Source organism: Ascidiella aspersa, chromosome 4, assembly GCF_963924565.1.
Source record: "Ascidiella aspersa chromosome 4, kaAscAspe10.2, whole genome shotgun sequence".
Classification (NCBI taxonomy): Eukaryota; Metazoa; Chordata; class Ascidiacea; order Phlebobranchia; family Ascidiidae; genus Ascidiella; species Ascidiella aspersa.
Window position 1 is genome coordinate 19,697,848 of NC_139450.1, and position 20,291 is coordinate 19,718,138.

The window sequence follows — 20,291 nt, forward strand, 5'->3', positions numbered from 1 at the left end:
GTTTGTATGCACCTCTATACGAAATATGTTTGTTAATCTAGCCAAAATATATGGGTCATTGTTTTTTTTTTGCTGGTGGTCTTGTAGGTCAGTGGCCCAACCTTTTTCCACGGCAACCTTAACTTCAAGAAAATGTCAAACTGGGTAAATCTCGCGACCCAAGCCTCTTCTGGTGAGGAGCGGATGCAGGGTTTTTTGTTAAAGTTAAAAAAAAAAGAGATAACTTCAAACATTTACGTCATAAAACAAGTAACCGTAAGAAATTTTGTTTACTGTCGAACTCGTGTGCAAATGTGCAAAAAAATATACATTCAAGAAGGCAGGGCGTTCGAACCATTTACTCTTACAGCTGCACGGCTTTGCAAAATGAACATCGTACAAATTTGCGACAAGGGCAAAAATTATATGATGCGTTAATCTTGTTAAAAGTTAAAGAGTTTTTAATTAGAAAGTGGTAGAGCACACCTATTCACGCCGCCTTTGAACTAAAAATTTCTCCTGAATTGGGTAATAATCCAAATAGCAAAAAAAGATTCACGTGAAGCCCGAACATTTGTTTGCTTCTACTCAGTTAAAACAGGCAAAATACAGACCCCCTGCACTCGCCTCTGCTTTTGGTATGATTTAAAGACGAATCAAAATTATAGACCAACTAAAAAACGCAGAACAATAACATAAAAACATTACTAAAATAATACTGCGCACGAAACCTATCCACGCAATTGTAGCGTTGGTACAAAAATTACGGTTTACCCAGTATTTACGGCACTGTTAGTTATAGTTTAGCGTAGGATTTACGAAAAGCAAAAGCACGCATGGGAGGCAAAAAGCGACTTAAGTTGGATGTAAAATATGCCTATGTTATAGATTGACATACAGTGTGGAACGCAATCAAGCCACCTTCAGTTCGTGTAACTCAATTTCAACTTTGTCTGTATTTTTATTGCCTCTTTTATATCTGACAAGCGACCAAAGGAATTGTTAGGCGACCTAACTTTGGGTCGCGACATTTGCCGAACCCTGGAATAAACAGAAGCGACGCAATATTGGCTTCATAAAATAGAGAGACAGCACGAAATGCATTTACGGAGGTTGCAAATAAATTTTATCAGATGTTCGGTTTTTGAAAAAAAAGGATTGCAAACCATTCGTTATAAATTAAAGTTCACCAATTAAAATAAATTGACAGATTGGCCTTATTTTACCTAAGCAAATACACTTGTTATAGTACTACCGGTGGACCTAATGGCAATTTAAAAAAGTTTTGCTAAAGGCAAACATGTTAAGGCTTCTACGCGTTTATAGCGCTTTCCGAGTTTTGACGTCGGCTATTTATTATCGCGTTCTTTATTTTTTTCGCTTCAATGACTTTTTGTTTATGTTTGAAATTGTTAACGCACTGATATGCTAAGTTCTTCAATACAACCTGTCTTTCAAAAATACCCTAATTGATATTTTTTATGGATGGTGCAGTAAATATTTATTTGACTCGGAAACAAATGTTTGCTACAACAACAACAACAACAACATCAACAACGAAGATATGAAGTATTGAAACATGGTAAGATGCAAAACAAGCACAACAGTGCGAAACATCGTCAGACGCAAGAAGTAATTTTTAAGCATATGGCAAAAATTTAAATAAATAATTACTAGGCCTATATATAAATAAGTAAAATAAATACAAAAAACATTCATGGTAAAATAAAAATTTGCAATAAAAGCATTTAAGGCGTCGACTAAAGCAAAAAATATTTTTCTATTTCGTTTACTCAGATCTTGGGTATTGGTTGCTTCGAAAATCACTTGTGTTTTGTAAAATTGTTGGAAGGGTCGCGCTGTTCGGGTTGTGGCTACTGAAGTCGTTTAAGTATTCCGCGTAAGTTTCCACTACGCCATCTTTCTCCTTAAGTGTCAAAGCGTTATTGCATCTCTCCCGCCTAGTGACGTACTACAACAGAGGTAGCCGAAACTTGCAATGAGAAAACGGAGCTTGAAGAAATCGCTGGCCCAAGATCGACGGTTTACTTCAAGCAAAGAATTGCCGATGTTATGAGTGATAGTCGGAAAACAAAAAGGTTGGTTACGGCCACATCGTTATTTTGAAGACGCCATAAAGCACACCGAAAAATGACAACAGAACACAAGCAGAAGAAGCGAGGGTAATTTAATAATGTCCTCGTTGAAGTAATTAATTATTTTTAACTCAAAATATTTTATATTGTGCGTTACTTGTTTTAAGATAAGCATAGACATTATAAACGATATAAAATGTAGGTCCACACAGTAATACCCAAAACTAAAACAGAAGCAGCATAAAACTAGATATATTATTATCAGCACCCCATAGAGCGTAGCAAGAAATAGTTTCACTCAATGAAAGTGCAGAGAAAAAGAATATGTGTTGCAATATTTTACAGTGAATGGTGAGATCACCTCACAACGCTAAAGCTTTGAAGCCCTGGTAACACTCGTCCAAATAACGATGTACCACACGACCCGCTCTGGCGCTCAAGTACGCTATTTCTTTCCACAATTATTTGTTTCTGGAGCTTTCGTTTGTACGTCTTGCTCAATAGAATCGAGGTCACATCTTTTACAAGATTCTTCATTATTTTGGAAAAAACCGCGTCTAAAAATTCATAGAAAAACATAATTGGATTTTTTTGGAATTGTTTGTTTATAACGCAACTGTACTTGCAGGGTTCAAGCCGGTCTTTGCATTGCACAGCGACAATGTTGAGTTTAATTTATTGTTTCATCGGAATAAGTACATTGTGAAATAAGTAGATTAAGCGTTGTTAGTAGAGTAATGTTGTGGGGATTGTATAGTGCACGACTGTTTTTATACACAGATTGTTTAAAGTTAGTATCTTGTCGCTTTGTTTATTTTTTTTTGTTTCTTACTAACCTTAATACACAAAACCCGATTTGTAGAAGAATCACAAGACCAAGTAGTCCAGTCGAAAAGTGGAATGCTAGTTTGAAGTTAAAAGATTCCATGGTAGGGAAATGTGTAACTGGCAGCTCACTCGACTAAATGGCATAGGAGGGCGTTTAGGTATTAATCTTCGTTGGGTACTCATGCTAACTTGCAATTAATTGCGTATTGTGATTAATGGGCTAAGCTACCACAAGCTCGTTAGTTCAAATTCGGTTCCGGTCCTTTGACGTACATGGAATCATTGATTCATGGTTAAGTCGAATGGATATAAATTACCATTTAATGCCATGTGGCAAACCAAAGAATCCAAAGTATAACTACGATGTTGAAATTTGTTGTAACTTTGGCTAGCATGGTAAGTTTAGCGCATGCAATGAAACGTTATGATATGTCATATGATCCTTTGATTGAACACGCACTATGGCAAAAATTCCACAGCAGCTACTTACGGCACACAAAATATTCCCAAAATAAAAAAAAATGAAACTGTTTCTACATTCTAGCTAATTCAAGCAATACAGTTGAGCCTTTTAGTTGACGAAGGTCAGAACGGTTTAAATTTATATATTGGAAACCTGTATGCTAAATTGTGCCATGCAATGCAAAGTTGACCATTTACCGTTTATTGCCGAAGGGGCACATTTCTATTATTACTAACATTACACAAGCTGCTGCAAGTATAAAGTTTGTTAAGCAATTAAAGGCATGCAATTAAGACAAATGTGTTAAATGATTTTCTCGATCATTACTTTCGTGTAATATGCTGCATTACAAGCTATAAGCAAACTCTTAAAAGCAAAGTCATAAACTAAATTGTAAAATTTAAGTCAAATAAACTAAGTACTGTTTTAATAAAATAGAAGAAATATTTTTTAAACAAAAAACCTAAGATCTTACCAGTCTAATTTGACATCGGCTTCCGGTAAATCCTTTGTAACACCTACGAAAGATTAAAAGAATATAAGTAAAAAAGTGAGTGGGTTAGGTTTATTGCTGCATTCGCAATAAATAACCAACTCACATGCAATATGGTTGAGCATTCTCGACTGTTCGGTCTATCTTGCATCGTCCATGTTTTTCACAGAAACTACTTTCGTTTGATCGACACCTTTCACCGCTTTCTTTTATCTCTGTATACGGTTTTCATTATAAAGATGGAAACAACGCGCCGCATAAAGCACTTATGTCAAGAAATAAAATGTGCAGAGAATAGGTAGCACATTACAAAAAACACTTTTAGTTAGTCGTACAAAATTATTTCCGTCTTATGGGATTGACATAAAAACAAATTTTGCACCGATGCCCTGTAAGAAGACAAATTTAGATACATGCGTGACAACTCAAAGAAATCTAATAACCTTTTGTCAACAAACGTGTCAAATTTCATGATACGCCGAGGATCAACTGGGACACACATTCTCACTATTTAAAGGCATGCGATATTGTGTATCGCGCATGTATGTCGCAGCTACATAAACTGATAACATTAAACGCTTACTTTTAGTAATTACTTTTCCTATAAAACATACTTTCGCAGATGCCTTTGCAGGTACCGCTACATACTCTCTTAATTGGTTTTTGCATGCTGCATTCATCTCGCTGAAGACACTCTTCATTGTAATATGTTCTGTAAAAGACAATTGTAAAGAGTTACCTGTGTTGTATTTGTAGCATAGATGTTGTAAAAACTTTGATGAAGCATTTCTAAGCAGACTTTTAGCAAATTGGAACTTGTTCCTAAAGCATGCCACTCTGTGTTTCTTTCTACAAACGCGCTAGCGTTACATGTCAGATTTAATTAATCGTCACTGATGTAGTAAAGTTTTGTCTATGCCTGCTCTCTTGGTAATGAAAACGTTTGAGGCAACCTAGTGTTGTGCGATTCGAGCCTTCTATTGTAAACAAAAGATTTTTATTGTAAACAAAATAGAAAGACAAGAATAAATACGAGGTTTAAAACCAAACTTACATGTCATTTCCGCCGCAAATTGGTTCATATTTTGCCTCTGTGTAACAAGACGACGAGGGACATTGGCAAACATATTTTCCCTCCGAAATGTCGTTGATAGAGATTTGCGATACAGATCTTAAAGGAACACACTGGCTTCCGAAACGGCAACTGTCTGATTGGTTCGGGTCACAAAATACTGCCTCAGAATTTGGAATCCAAGTTGACAAAAGCAAAACGGTAATCATCAAACACACTGCAGTCGAATGATAATAGTTACAGACTGATGCTGCATCGCGAAAAAAGTACTTGCTTTTCACTGAACGTCGATAATATGGACATAATTTTGTTGCAAACATGTTATGTTATTTTAATGTAACTCTGTTCTAAACTTTAATAAAACAGCTACAAAAATAAAATGAAACTACAATAGACTGTTCGGGCATATATGTTAACGACAGAATTTTTCTCTTATGCCACAATTAAAATATGAATCTAGAAAAACAGTAATCAATCTCTGTACACATTTATCGAACAAAATTCATATTAATTTACTATGTTGTTCAATTGTTACATCCTAACAATTTCTGGTTTTTTTGGCAATATTATTTGGACCTGTACTGAGTCGGCATGAAAGAAACGTTTAGTAGCTTCGGGCGTCTTTGAGAAGCCATCTACAATTTTCTGGTCGGTTGTCCGCAATTACAAAGGCCGTCATCTAACTACCAGGGAGTGAAGGGTGTACCTACCGGACGAGGTGACCTATTGTTGCTCTTGGAAGGGACGTCGACTCGATTGGGCCGACTTGAATTGAAACTTGACAATATATAAGTTACCGCCCACATGCTTGCGACTGGTTTCGCAGGAAATAATTGCGCCATTGATAAATCGTTCGGATAATGTCTACATACCTGCAGGGAATAAGTTCTAACGCGACCTGCAGAACATCAATAAACACGCTTGTGCGTTTCGCAGCACATGCACAATCAGATTAAACAGTCGACACATCATCCGAGTACTCATAGATCAAACTTTCCCTTTATGACCTATAACGAAGATTATTTATTACCAAGCACACCAACACATATCGTGTTGTCATCAAATGCTAAGCCTACTGCAAATTCATTAAGATTCAAAATTTCTTTTGACTTATACCTAATGAACTATACAGGTTAAAATCGCATTTCCTGTTACCACTTTTTCACTTCAAGGTGTGTGGTGACTTCACAACTAATATCGCCCTTTTATAGCTTACTTGAAGTATTGTTGCCTTTTTTGTTTTAGCGTAACCGGCGATAAAAGGAAAAAAAATGCTCGAATAAAACAGAATTTGTGGTTTTGTTTTCCTCTTGCTCGTATTTGTCTGCTTAAATATCATGGTATCGCAAAAATGAATATTGACAATTTGCGGTCCAAACCAGTTTCGAGGCAGCAAATATCGGCCTACTTGCGTCGTATATTTAGAAACGTAACTGTTACGAAAATAGCTCGGGTCAGTTGAGGTTTATATGTTGGGAACGCTGCCTACCTTTTTAATAATAGATGTCATTCCATGTTGATTTATGTACGAGTATATGTTTCGAGTTGCAGAAAAGAATATACCGAATAAACCAATTCAAAGAAATCGTTTGAAATAAGTGGTTAAAGTTTTATGATCATTTACATTTTTAAAGCAGGATCACGAATCACGACTTGACGAACCTCTTACAGTTACATTGATACATTGTTCAGGAGTAGTCCTGCACAACAAGCGGTCCACGTTACCTTTAAAAGCCACACACGATGTAATAACATATTTTGGTATAATACCTTAATGTTAAATAAAAATTGTTAAGTATTGTTGGCTTAATTATTATAAATAGCAGTTGGGGGGAAACTTTTTTCGTCGCTGCCCAAAGAACTCTTTTCGGAGCTATTGAAAGCCCACTACATAAAACCACTGCGAAAACAGTGGCAGGGACAGGTATATGTTTTAAATTAGAGGCATTAGACTGACATCACAAAGTTACAAACATCTGTTTTTGTCGAACGAACTCGCGCGCAAATATGAAGCGAAAATCCAGTTTAACTAAGCGGATAAAAAAAGTAATAAAAAATGGATGGATCAGTTTTAAATTGTGACGCATATGGCAGATAAAAGGATACGAATAATGCTCGAAATACCGGAATCTATATATAATTTAAAAGAAATTGGACTGTACAGAGAAATTGAACTGCAAGTTATGAGTCACACGACGCAAGAATTAAGTTATAGAATATCGTTTTTGGGATGAATAGATTTCAAAGTAATTTAAGAAACGTGGTGTTCTCGAACCGACCGGTGTGGTATTATGAAACTAACAAAATGGTTTTAGTTGACGAATCGCTTACTACTTACTAGACGTGTACTTTTCATGCACGAAAGATTAACACTATGTCATTTCCAAAGCTGAATGCCAAGAAATCCATTACGTTAATCTTGTTTAAAACTTATAATTGTCACTCATGATACGGCAGCAATATTGCAATGTTGATTAGAAAATTATATTTATCTAGATATATTCTGGTAGAAATTGCATTTTGCAGGGAGTCTAAGTTCACACAGCGTTAGTCTGTTTACACCAAGAAAACGTGAAATGTTAAACGGCGCCTTGATGCCGAAAACACTGTCATACCATAATGTAAAACATACTATAAAACAAAGCATATACGCGAAAAAAATTTGTGTTTACATATAGTTAAAGTTCGCCTAAATATAGTTTGACAGACACCCTCAGGGCCACATTTGGCAAGCGGGTCTGAACCCGCTGAGACAATATAAAACACACCAACTTTTATAATACAGTGCAATGAATTTACGGCTATCACGCGGCCCACAACTACATAATAACACTAAACTATTGAAAAGTAACTCGCGGCCCACTAAAAATGGCTCTGCAGCCCACATTTGGGCCGCGGCTCACAGTTTGCAACCCACTGATGTATAGTAAAGAAATATGTCACACCTCGCAAGTAGTTCATGTATACTTGCGGAAATTATTAATAGCCTTGGAAAAGCTTATTACCTTAAATAATAAGAAAAGTCGTGTAACAGCCCGATAAAAGTTTTCGGTAATATGGCAACAATTTACCGGACTAATTAATTGATGTATTTGAGTAAACGAGCAGTTTAGTCCAACGAATACATTTATGTAATCGTAGAATGTCCTTATCTGTGCCCTATTATGGTGTAACCGGCTGAAGAGGTTTACCTTATCCAATACTTTTTCTACCTTGGAAACTATTTGTAAAAAAATATGTTTGACCAATATAGAGGCGAAATATACCACCAGTTGGAGTAAGTAGCAAACAGAAAACAAACCTAAAACAAACTGGTTTTACGATACAGCAAATTGGAAAACCACAAGTCTTGAAACTTAAAGTAAACTGAGATGAAAAATAAAGAATGCGCCTACCTAGCGCAGGGCTTAGCAAACCGGTATAGGCTACCGCAAGACCATAGGTATTCGGCGATGATTTTGGAGTTTTTTGGTTGAACTTTCGAAACATATAGTTGAGTTGTCAATATTCGGTGTAACTAACAATATATTCATCAACAAAAAAGGAATTTTAACCAATAACAATCAAGGTGAAACATTATGACTGAGCTAACTCATTTTTACATTTGACAAAAGCCGTAACTTAAAAAAAATGTAAAACAAACACAACTTCCAAACGTTTAGCGCGTAAAATTTAAATACTTATATTTTTCAATCTTAAAACCAAAACAAAACAACATAAACACCATATCCATATGCTCATGCTCGGTGCAAGGCAGTGACATTGTGAGAGTGTATGAATTCTACTCGTTTTATTACCGCCAAAATTTTCAAAGATATCAACGTATTTTAGTTCAAAACTACTGTAAAACTGCAAATCCGAAGGATAGGAGTTTTAATTTATTAAAGTTACGGGAACTGTCGTTGGGTAACAATACACTATATACCAGTGATTCTCAACCGGGGTGCCGCTGCACCCTGGGGTGCCATTTCTAGCCCAATGGTGCCAATCGAGGGATATTTGACAATAATCTAATTTTGCCCTCTTACAACTTTGTGTGTAATATTAGAGTGGAGTAAATCTTATTAAAACTTCCTACGTTGTGCAGAGTTGATGTGTGCTGTTCCAGTTCCGTTTATTGTGACATTCTAATTTACCTACGGAAAAATCTTTTAGGGGTGCCGTAAGCCATAAAAGGCTAAGAACCACTGCACTATCCAAAGCAGATGCAGAAAATTCGCGGATCATTAACTTTTTAGGCCGCGCCCCTCATTACAATTTATCGAAACTCGCGCCCTTCTTTGAATATTATGTTTCGTGGCCCATGTGTTTCACTTCTACTTTTAACGTATTAGTAAAATGATGTGCAATAAACAGGCGCTGTATACACAGGCGGTGCTTTAAACATAGGCGTACCCAAGGGAGGGGGGGTTGTCATGCACTGTTACGTCACAAATTATGTAGTTAATATTACTTTTGCTATACATTAATGTAGTTTTACTACTTTCAGTCAGTTTTTTGCTCTTTGAATGTTTTTTTTTGATATTGCGTTAACACTCAATCAGTTGCTGCTCAAAACGGTTTGCCTGCATTGTTATTTGTGTTCGTTACGGCAGTTAGTACGATGGTAAAAGCTAAACAAAAAAGCTCAAACTTTTTGCACCCCCTAAAAAAAATTTAGGCCGACTACGCAACTGGTTATAATTTTAATATAAACCTCGCTTGGTGAAAAGAGGCGCGTAAAATGTTAAATGAAAGACACACACAAACATATGTGTTTAATAACATCTGTGATCTAGCCCCTCGGAAGTTGCTTTATGACCAACGATTACGGCTTCCGTATCAATATTAAACACATATGTTTGTGTGTGTCTTTCATTGATTGATACGGACTGATGATCCCCCAGTGTGAAGTTGCTTGTACTAACAAAATGTGCAAGTATTGGCGCATGGTTGTTTCTCGACTCGCTCCTCTCTGAGCCTGCATAGCTCAGTTGGTAGAGCGACGGTCCCGGCTTGACCGGAGGTCGTGAGTTCGAACCTCACTGCAGGCCAGTTGTTTTTCTGGCTTGCTCTGCTTGCATCATAGATCGACAGATTCGGCGAGTCTGCGATGGCTTTTCGGTGTACTAAAATGTTAAACTGTGGATTTATGCAAAATTTGTTTGATATCTGTGATCTTATTTAGCCAAACGTTAGCTTAACAATGCAATTATGTAAATCAGCATCTATAGCAAGGATTCTTAAACTTTTTTTACCGCGGACCTCTAAAATTTTTTTGGTTCGCGTGGATCACGGTAGGCAAAAAAAAAATCAAAAATGGCGTCATAAATTTACGTCGCAATAGACATAGACTGTATAAATCTGCTGATTTCGGTCCAAAAAATTGAAAGTAAAGTGAAATGGAGTCTTAATACATTCAGTGCAAAAACGTTTTATTAATTTAACTGTTTTCTTTGATAAATTGATTACTTCTTAAATATATACTAATATTTAATATTTCAATTAGGCGTTCATGGACCCCCTAAAATTAGTTTAGGGACCCCCAAGGAGTCCATGGACCCCAGTTTAAGAACCCCTGATCTATATCATAGGCGTCAAACATTTTTTTAAAGTGTCAATTTAAGTATCACAAATGTTCGCAAGCCTTAATTTAGTAATTTGGCGATATTATTCTTTTACAAAATTTGTTATCAGTTTTTAATTCATACATCAATGCGAAACTGGATTACAAAGTCTTGAGGTATTTGACAGAACATCGTAAAACTGTCTATGACGTAGTCGTAGCCTTTAAATCAGATGAAACTAAATTGCACGCAAATGACGCTTCGTTTGTTGTTCAGCCTAAAAAGTTTTATCAAAATTATCAATCACTGTTTTTTGGGGTGACTTTTAAGGGGACCATGAGAGCTATTTATTTAGGATTATTACACGCACAAAATATATAACTATGAAGTGTATTTGTTGCTTTTATCAAAGGTTACTAATTAAAATATTAAATGTTCAGCTTTTGATTCATGACTCTTATTAATGCCAATTCCATACGTACAATGCATTGTTTAAAACAAAATATTTTTTTTTTTTCATACTTCATCGCCATACCAAAGTAGCTTGAGGCTTTTCGCGATTAATGCTGTCAAAATATAGCCTAACTAATATAGGAAAACTTAGTAAAAATATGTTGTCAAACCAAGCCCCTTTTTTAAGGTTGCATTTTTCCTTTTCTTACGCATAGGCCTGTATGCACGAATTATTTCCTATAACGTAATTATAACTGTGGAACTGATTTGTTGCTCATAAATTGACTATAGATCGATTCAGTGGTGGTAAATTATAAATAAAAGCAAAATATCGTATTGACTTGGATAAAAAGTTCTTAAATTATAGCCTTTAATCGTCATATTGTAACAGCGGCACATAATATATTGTTTAACAGCCCGCACCGTACGATTACATGAGAATAACAAGCAGTTTAATATCGTCTATAAATCCACTGTTGTACCACTGTTTAATAAGGCAATAGTCATACAAATACATAGCAACATAAAAATTTACTACTGTCAACTGGCGTTTATTGGGTACAAATGTAACAAGTTTAGCGGCGCGCTTTTAAGTCTTTGGGGAGGCCGCGGGACGCAGGTTGGACGACCCTGATCTATAGGACATTAAAGCTGTTTGTCATGTCAAAACCATAAAGTGTCATAAGATGAGTTACGGACGAATAGGTATGCAAGATCAAATCAAAGGTTTAGGTGAAAAACATTTTAGGTCTAATATATGGCGTTGGCCTCCACTAATAATTTTAATTTCGCAACATAGTACCACAAATAAATAACTGCCATTTTTTTTATATTTTCTATTTTCTAGAACGTTTCGGCTACCTATACATTATACAGGGTGTCTCATCATGGAATGCAACATTCCACCACGTTAAAAAACACCACGCAAAGTTAAACGACAAAAATGGGGGATAAAAATGCGATAACCAACAAAATAAATTAAAAGCATAATGGCGATGACGCTTAATTCAGTTCATATTCTTTATTAACACCTGTATGAAGCTGGACATATGAAATATTTTCTAGTATAAATATTATCAAAAGTTATAAGCGGATTTAATAATATGTTAAAACTATAAACAACTATAGGCCTCAACAAATACGAATTTTAAGTAAACACTTTTTTAATATTTGACTTCCTTTCCGCTAAATTTAAGTTGGGGAATTGATTCAACTTTTGGCAAACATGTTCTGTTTCTTATGTAAAAATACTTGAATTATTTATTCTTAGCAATAATTGATGTATGAACCTTTTCATGTTTATTTAATCTTTCCTACATAAATGAACGCCCATTGAAATTTAAGTTTTGCTACTTTTAAATACACTTGGCTTTACTTTATTGACATGTTTCTCTTGGTCGACTCCATGCGGTATTATTCTAAACCAGGGCTTCATAAACTGTTTAGTCTGAGACCGCTCTAAATTAATTTCAACTTTCCGCGACCTTCACCTTGACCCTTCACGTTTAAAAGTGACAAACAGAACCCCATCTACCACTCAGTTAGCGATTTTGCTCTGCTTTAATTTGACACGACATGTGGAAAGATAAAGTACAGTTAAATATCGCTTTGTGTGAAATTTATATGGCCCAACTCTTGATCCTAAAATGTGTTGCCGAACGAACTGCAGGGTCGTGAGCCAATTTAAAGCCCTGTTAAGCAAATATCTTTAATAAAATAAAAGCTCAGCCTCGATAACGAGGGGCAACTAATTGTGCAGAGCCAAACTTGTTTTATATAAACTGTTGCTACCAGGCATAGTAATATAAATCAAAAAACAGGTTTCTATTTGAGGGATATGAAAAATGTCCACATATGGCGTCACAAGTGATGTCATAATTTCAGTAAACTTAGGAAGCGTGCTGTTCTCGAACGAACTGTTGTGAAACTATGAAACCTAGAATATAAGTTAAATGCGCAAAGCGAGAAATAAATGCATTTATTGCTTTTAGTTGGCAAACTTTTACCTTAGAAATAAACATGACACAATGGCACATAAAAATATTAGAACTATTTATCTGAACAGATCGATCTGCATCAATGTGTTGCATCACAATGTTACGTCACACTAGTCACACTCCACACTCAATGCGATTTACAAGATGTTGTTACAAAATGTTACAATGTGATTTGTCTCTTACCAAGATTGTGTTGAAGCACGTATCCCAGGCCCCAGCGTTAGTTAATTTAGTATAGGTATATTTAAAAGTTTTTGTGTTAGGCAAAGTTTAAGTAAAAGATAGTCCAAGTTTAACGTATCCGTCCAAAACTTTTTTACAAGCGCAATTACCTGTCGGGAAATAAAAAAAATAAAAGTAAGTATATTTCCTTAGTAAAAAAGTAAAATTTTAATGTTTCCAACTAAGACTATTATGTTTAGGAACTTATTGATGCCTGTTACCGCGTAAAGTTTAGGTAGGGTTCGCAAATTTACGAAGAATTGAATTTTTATTTTAAAGCCGTTTGTTAGCGATAGTGATTGAGGCCAAAGCCTAATGACTTCTTACAATGTGTTTACCCACTCAATACTTAGCAGAGTTTGCGAAAAAAGCTTTATTGCAGCAGTTAACAGTAAGCATTTGTTTTTTCAATGAGGATTTTTCTCACGTTTGACGCAGTTTAGCACCGGGATTACGTGTTTGCTTAAACATGACGCTATCAAGCAAGTCTAAGCAATTGCTGCTGCAACCTAAAGTTTTACGTTTGGGAGTTATTCTCAATTGACAAACGTCACGGGTTTTACAGTTACTTATAAGATGTATTGCATGCTTAGCCAAGTGTTGTGCGCTATAGTTAACCGACTTCGCATCACATGATTTGAAATTTCAATGTAGTGACACTCAGTTCAAACGTTTAGGCATAAGCAAATTTGTTATGACACTTAAAAAAATATGTTTGCATTATTTATGTCATTTACGAAGATCTTACGAATAACCGGTAAATATTCTTTTGGGTACCGGTAGCACTAATTTACGGAATGATGAATGGTCGGAATGGTCGGAACGCTCACTTATTTAAGTGTTACTCCGTTAAAACAATTATTAAACCAACGCACAATATTTGGGTTAGGGTGGGTGTTAGCGTTTGGGTGAAGGTTGGTCAAGTGTTATTATCTTTAATAATATTACTGTGAGCGTTCCGACCATTCATCATTCCGTAAATTAGTGTTACCCTATTCTTTGTAACCTGGGCAACGCCGGGTATTTCGTCTAGTTTTAAATATTAGGCTAAGTTTGTTAAATTTTCGTTGAAGAGAGTGCCACTGAGCAGAAGACGCTTTTTGTCTGTGAAGTTGCCAAAAAATCGCTTGGAACATACGAGCAACACAGAAGAGATTCGCGCGAATCGCGAAAAGAATTTCCGTTTTAGCATTTAGAACAGGCTAAAAATCGAATTTGACGGGGTCTTGACAAGATCTGTCAAACTTGCCCTGGCTTTCGCTTAGCCTATGTATTTTATTAAAAATTAGCCGCGGGCACTGCTTGGCGGGCCGGATCCGGCCCGCGGGCCGTATGTTGCCCAGGTCTGAGTTAGAATGATAAAATGATATAAATACTACACACAGTAAACATGATAGTACATTAATTAGTTATTATACATTCAGTTAATGTAATCGTTGAGCCTGTTTTCTCTCTACCAACGTCTAAATTGCTGGTTTAATGGTGGAAAGAGCCAGCAGCATATGTCGTATTCTTCTTCTTCTTTTGTGTTGGTTAGATATCTGGGAAGTGGATTGTGAGCCACTGCGTGGTAGAGGATTTCACGGCCAATATTGCTGCCCAACCACCGGGGCAGTAAAACTTCGGACATTCTTCCACGATGTGGTATGCCGTTTGTGTGGCTCCGCACTCACATAGTGGGGAAGAGACAAGGCCCCATTGAAACATAGAGGAGGCAAAACGGCCGACTCCTGTTAATAAGCGGTTGCGTCTCACATTCTTTGTTCTCGGCAGCTCTGGGGCGTGGTAGCGAGCCGCAGAGATGGATGCATGTAACTTTGTCTTGTTTGTTGACCATTCTTCTTCCCAGGTTTCCTCCTTCCATTATGAGGCAGTTTTGCCATCAAGGATTGCTTTCTTGAATGACTGTGCTGCTGTTACAAAGGAGTGTCGTGACTTCAGTCGCGTTGCCTGCGCACAGCCTGAAATTTTTCTGTGCAGTAGATGGTCAGGGCACAAGAGTGCCTTGCGCGATTGAGCAAAGGTTGCTCCCTCTCGCCTTATGTTAGTTGGCTCTATCCCTGCTAGCACTGGGAGGTTGTTTACTTGGGTCGCTGTTGGACAGCCAGTGATGGTCCGTAAGCAGTTATTTATTGGCACATCCAGTAGTTTGGTGTGTGTACTCCTGAGCCATGCGGCCGCACAGTATTGCCGTAGATCGCAAAACTTTAGTGTTGGAACCCCACGTTGTGCCAGCGAGTCTCCTAATTAGAGCAGCTCGGGATGAGACCTTGTTCCTCAAACCCTCAAGGTGTTTTTGAAACGTGAGGGAACGGTTCAGTGTTACTCCAAGGTAGGTGGGGCACGGGTCAAAGGGAAGGTTGGAACCGTTACATCTGATGCGTATCTCCCTGGAGACTTCCCTGTTGTTTAAGTGGAAGGCGGAGGCGACAGATTTTGTTTCGCTCAGCACCAGTCTCCATTTTTCAAGGTATGTTGAGAGTGTACCGACATCCTTGTTGAGAGTACTTTCGACAGTTTCCCAACTCCGGCTTGACGTAAGTATTGCGATGTCATCTGCGTATTAGTATTTGCGGGCAGTGATTTGGGGAAGGTCATACATGTATATGTTGAAGAGCATCGGTGCAAGCACAGAACTCTGTGGGACCCCATTTCTTAACCGCCTCAATCGACTTTGTTGGCCGTCGCTGGTACGGAGAGTGAAACTCCTGTTAGATACCAGTTCCATGATAAACTGTACCATGCGTTTGTCAGGGACGGTTTTCAGGAGCTTGTAGGTTAGGCCCTGGTGCCATATGGTGTCATAGGCAGCTGTCAGGTCTAAGAATACAGCGCCTGTTTTGGTGTTGGCTTGGTAACCATCTTCAATATCTTGCGTCAGGAGGATGACTTGGTCTGATGTGCACCTACCACGCCTGAAGCCTGCTTGCTCTGGTGGTAATTGGGGATCAACAACAGGTTCTAATCGTGAGTGTATGATTCGCTCAAGGATCTTGAAAGAGATCGCATCGTCGAGTGGCTTGTTTGGCTTGGGTATGGCTATCACTAGGGCTCTTCTCCAAATCCTTGGAATTTTTAGCCGGTTCATGCACGACGAGAGAAACTTTGCAAGCCAATGGATTGCACAGTCCCCCATGTGTATGAGGAATTCTGGATGGAGGCGATCGGGGCCTGGTACTTTACCGGACTTTAGCTTATGAAGGGAGTTGCGGACTTCTTCGGGTGTGAACTCGCTAGAGAGGTTTGCATCTGCAGTCGGTGACTTCCAAACTCTGATAGTTTCTTTACCAGACTTGTCTTGGATTGCCGATGGATTTTGGCATTGCGACCATTTTTAACCAGACGCGAAGCTATAGCGTTTGCTGTGACAGGACACTTGCCCGGAGAAGATTTGCCACGACCCGTGAGTCGATTAATGGTGAGCCACGCCTTTCTGCTAGAGTGCGTGGAGTCGATGGACTCTACTGTCGCAATTCAGCGAGCTTGGCGCTTTCGGTCGAGGTGGTTTACCAGTTCATCGGCTGCTAATTTGGTTTCTTCCATATTGCTGGAGCGTTTAAACTTTCTATACAGGTCCTGGCAGTCCTGGTCCCAGCACGGGACGTAGTTATTGCGGAATCCCCGCGGGATTGCCTGTTTTGCCGCGCGTGTCAGCATTCCTGCGAAAGCGTGATAGGCCTTATTTTGGTCTTGCGAATCTGGGCTTGGCAAAGTTTGTGCCATGTGGTGAGTTGCTTTGTTGTACAGCAGCCAACGTGCCTTTCGGAAATTCCACCGTCTCACAGGTTTGCTTGGGTGGGTTTTAAAGGACCGGCCATTGATATTATTGAAACTCTGTGCTGTGACCGAGGGAACTGACTGATGACGTGTCGTTCAGGATGGGTTTGTCCAGAAGGCACTCTAGAAAAAGCAAGGTCTGGATTGCTTCCAGTGCTCCAGCGTCCCGAAGTAAAACTATCGGGGTCTTTTGGGTCATACAAGAGCGACAGGTTGTTAGTTGATGCCCAGTTGAAAAGGGTTTCTCCATCGCGATTGCTGGTCTGGTACCCCCAGTCCGTGTGGTAACAATTAAAGTCACCTACATACAGGCAAGGGGCGGGGAGTATGGGCAGCGAAATTATCTCGAGTGCTACAGGTGGCGGCTTGTAGACGTTAACGTAAGTGGTTCCTTGTATTTCAACAGCATGCCATTCAATGTCGCCTTCTTTAGGGCATCTTGCTTTGATGTTGTAGTTAAAGCAATTTTTAACGAATGTGGCAATTCCATGTTTCCGGCTAGTGGTATGAGCCGCGAGGCGATATTGGTGGATCTTTAGCCTAGCGTCTGTGTCGCAGTGGGTTTCTTGGAGTAGAATCAAGGCTGCGTCATGTTCTTCGGCCAGTTTTGCGATTACTTCCACCTTAGCGTTGGTGAGGCCCTCTACATTCAACTGAAGAACCGACATCCTCTCATCTTTGACAATTGTCCGCCCTGAAAAGGGCGCAATGTGGGATTCGTGGATGTGGTTCGACGTTGAAGCACTTGACGTTTTTAGATCTTCGCATAAGTAGGAAGTTTCGTTTCTCAGGACTGTATCTCAGATTAAGATTATATGTCGTATTGAATATCCTAGACACTGCGCTGCTTTGTCTTCAAAAGTAACATTGTTGAAAACCAGCGGTGGTATTTAAATTTTTTGTCAGCCGATTCTATCACAAAAGTAACTTTTTTCAGCCGGTTCTGTGACAAAAAGTCATATTTTCCGGGAAATAATTAAAGTACTTGCAAGAACAGGATGCAACCCCAGGTTCCAGCGAATGTTGCGAACTGCGAACCGGCTGAATCCCATTACTACCAACAGCCACACTAAAAAGCAGCAGTCGTCTTCTCATGACTAGTTGCACTTATGGCACAACAATTCAATTTTCATAAAAAATTCACAAAAATAAAATTACTATACAATTATTAAAACCATCACAATGGATGACTGTTACGTGAGAACTTGTCAGTTGCACATAATGAAGAAAAAACACGTAAGCAGTGAGCTACTTGGATCTCAAAAAAATCAGAAGAGATGCAAAAATCCATTGACAGTAACTAGTAATGCTGCTAACCGGTTCGCTGATCTCATAAAATTTTGTGGGACGGTTCTATAGAACCGGTGCGAACCGGCTGAATCCCACCACTGTTGAAAACCCACATCCACAACGATATACTGATGGCAAAGGCAACAGCAATGGCATGACAATTTCATTAAACTTAGGGTACAAATTGTTTAGTTTTGCAAAAAATGTGGTCAAACCATCTTTCTCAAAGCGAACTGGGTTGCCGCCGTTTCTTGCGGCTTTAAGAGTTCATTAAATTTTATTTTTTTTTTGTTATTGTGGAGTGGACTTAGAGATAATAAACTAAAAAAACTATTATTTTTCAAATTTTTCCATGGCCCCCTTGAAAAAGGCTCTAGGGGGCCATGGCCCACAGGTTGGGAACCACTGTCTTAAAGGGACGGAGTTTTACTCTCGTCACCGATCAAAAATCTGTGTCATATATGTTCGACCGCATCAATCGATTAAAAACGCCAAGATCACTTCACGGAGACTCGAATTGGGTGAATATTTTTACGATATTCGTTATCGCCCCGGTGTCCAACTCGTGTTTCCCGACGCTTTATTACGGGTAGTTTTTCCTTGCGAAAACATGTCGTCCCGCTCCGTCCTCTTCTTATTTATTCGGTTAGTTTATTCAGTTATTTTGAATATATTAACAGCGATTGTGGAACTGTCACGCCAAAATTGGTCCGGCCAAAATCGATCCGGCCGGATCGATTTTGATCGTAATCAAGCGCCAAAACTGGTCCGGTCGGATCGATTTTGCCGTTGGAACAGCCGCTAAAACAGGTCTGGCTAGGGTTAGGGTTAGCGTTAGGGTTAGGGTTAGGGTTAGGGTTAGGGTTAGGCCGGACCAGTTTTGGCCTAGCCGGACCTGTTTTAGCGGCTGTTCCAACGCCAAAATTGATCCGACCGGATCAGTTTTGGCCCCGGACCAAATTTCGCGTTACACCACCTCCTTTCTCAGCAAGGACACTTGGAAGTTTTGGGGCATTGCGACCAGGAAATCGACGATAATAGTCATTGTAAAAATACAAACCAAACGGTTCGGAGAACTGTTAAACTCATCCTCCACAGTCGCGGTCTGTTCGAAAACCGCTGGTCGGAAGTGTTACCAAAGGCTCTTTCACGCTATTCGTTCACTTCTCTGCACGGTGACAAACGAAACACCCATGAAAGATTCCTCCGCTTCCTGCGACAAGCTTTAACCGGAACTGCTATGATTTCGTGGCTACTTAATCTTGGAGTGTTTCTTTTACGCAGGTTTGTTCGAACCAAAATAGAGCCCCCCTGTGTGACCCTCTCACACTGCTCGATGCGAATCCATCATACGTCCATGTTTGGTTTTTGATAGGCGCGAAAGTACCGTTTCTTCTTCCGACCTCGCTCTGTGTCCTGATTCTCCTGAGTCGATTCATGATGCTTTTCCACCTTCCGATGCAGAACCAACTTGGATCCCGCTTTCTCTTGCAGGACTAAACCTTACTTTGTTAACATCAAAGCGGCAATCAATTGACAGGAATAGCTTAAGCTCCATGGTACAATAATAACAGTCCAGCATAACAACTTCTGTCCATTACATAATTTTAGTTGGATGGGTTCTCCAGTTCAGTTCCAGTTTCTATTAAATTATGTTCGTTCCTTTAGCTTATCGCCAATTCTTTTGTACACATCGCCTGGCCATAGCATCATTTAGCAGAGGCGTGTTGACGGGTAATAACACGTGTCACTTGTTTTATAGACACAGTCAAATGTATTATGGTTACATCATATATTTTGGTTTTAAAACCTAATTGTAATAATAGCAACAAATAATAAAATATCCACACACTCTCTTCCTGAACCAGGAGTTCCTCTCTCCGACATCCGACGATCTGGTCGTGAACGTCGGTCCCCTGCGCGCTACGGAGACTGGACTGTCTAAAATATTAGGGTTCTTTTATCTATAAGGGAAGTTGTAATGATTCATGTTTCTATCTTATTCCTGATTTCATTGGTATTTAGTTTCATGCGTTTCTCCTTTCATTATTGCGTCTCTCCGTACGTATCATTAT

The 20,291-nt window shown here is 38.7% G+C and overlaps 1 protein-coding gene across 2 annotated transcripts; it reads right to left on the reverse strand.

Moving 5' to 3' along the window:
- Window positions 1-1,465: 1,465 nt before the first annotated feature.
- On the reverse strand, window positions 1,466-6,050 carry LOC146148584 (agrin-like). Of its 2 annotated transcripts, XM_083387182.1 has the most exons (6): window positions 4,914-6,050; window positions 4,474-4,571; window positions 3,966-4,074; window positions 3,842-3,884; window positions 2,912-3,036; window positions 1,776-2,632 (listed from the first exon to the last, which is right to left on the reverse strand). In XM_083387182.1, exons 1-6 carry the CDS (start codon window positions 5,249-5,251, stop codon window positions 2,521-2,523), a joined length of 825 nt encoding a protein of 274 aa, XP_083243308.1. In that variant the 5' UTR covers window positions 5,252-6,050; the 3' UTR covers window positions 1,776-2,520. The 2 variants fall into 2 exon arrangements, with proteins under 2 accessions (XP_083243309.1, XP_083243308.1); XM_083387183.1 differs by lacking the exon at window positions 2,912-3,036 and having other exon boundaries at window positions 1,466-1,906.
- Window positions 6,051-20,291: the final 14,241 nt, after the last annotated feature.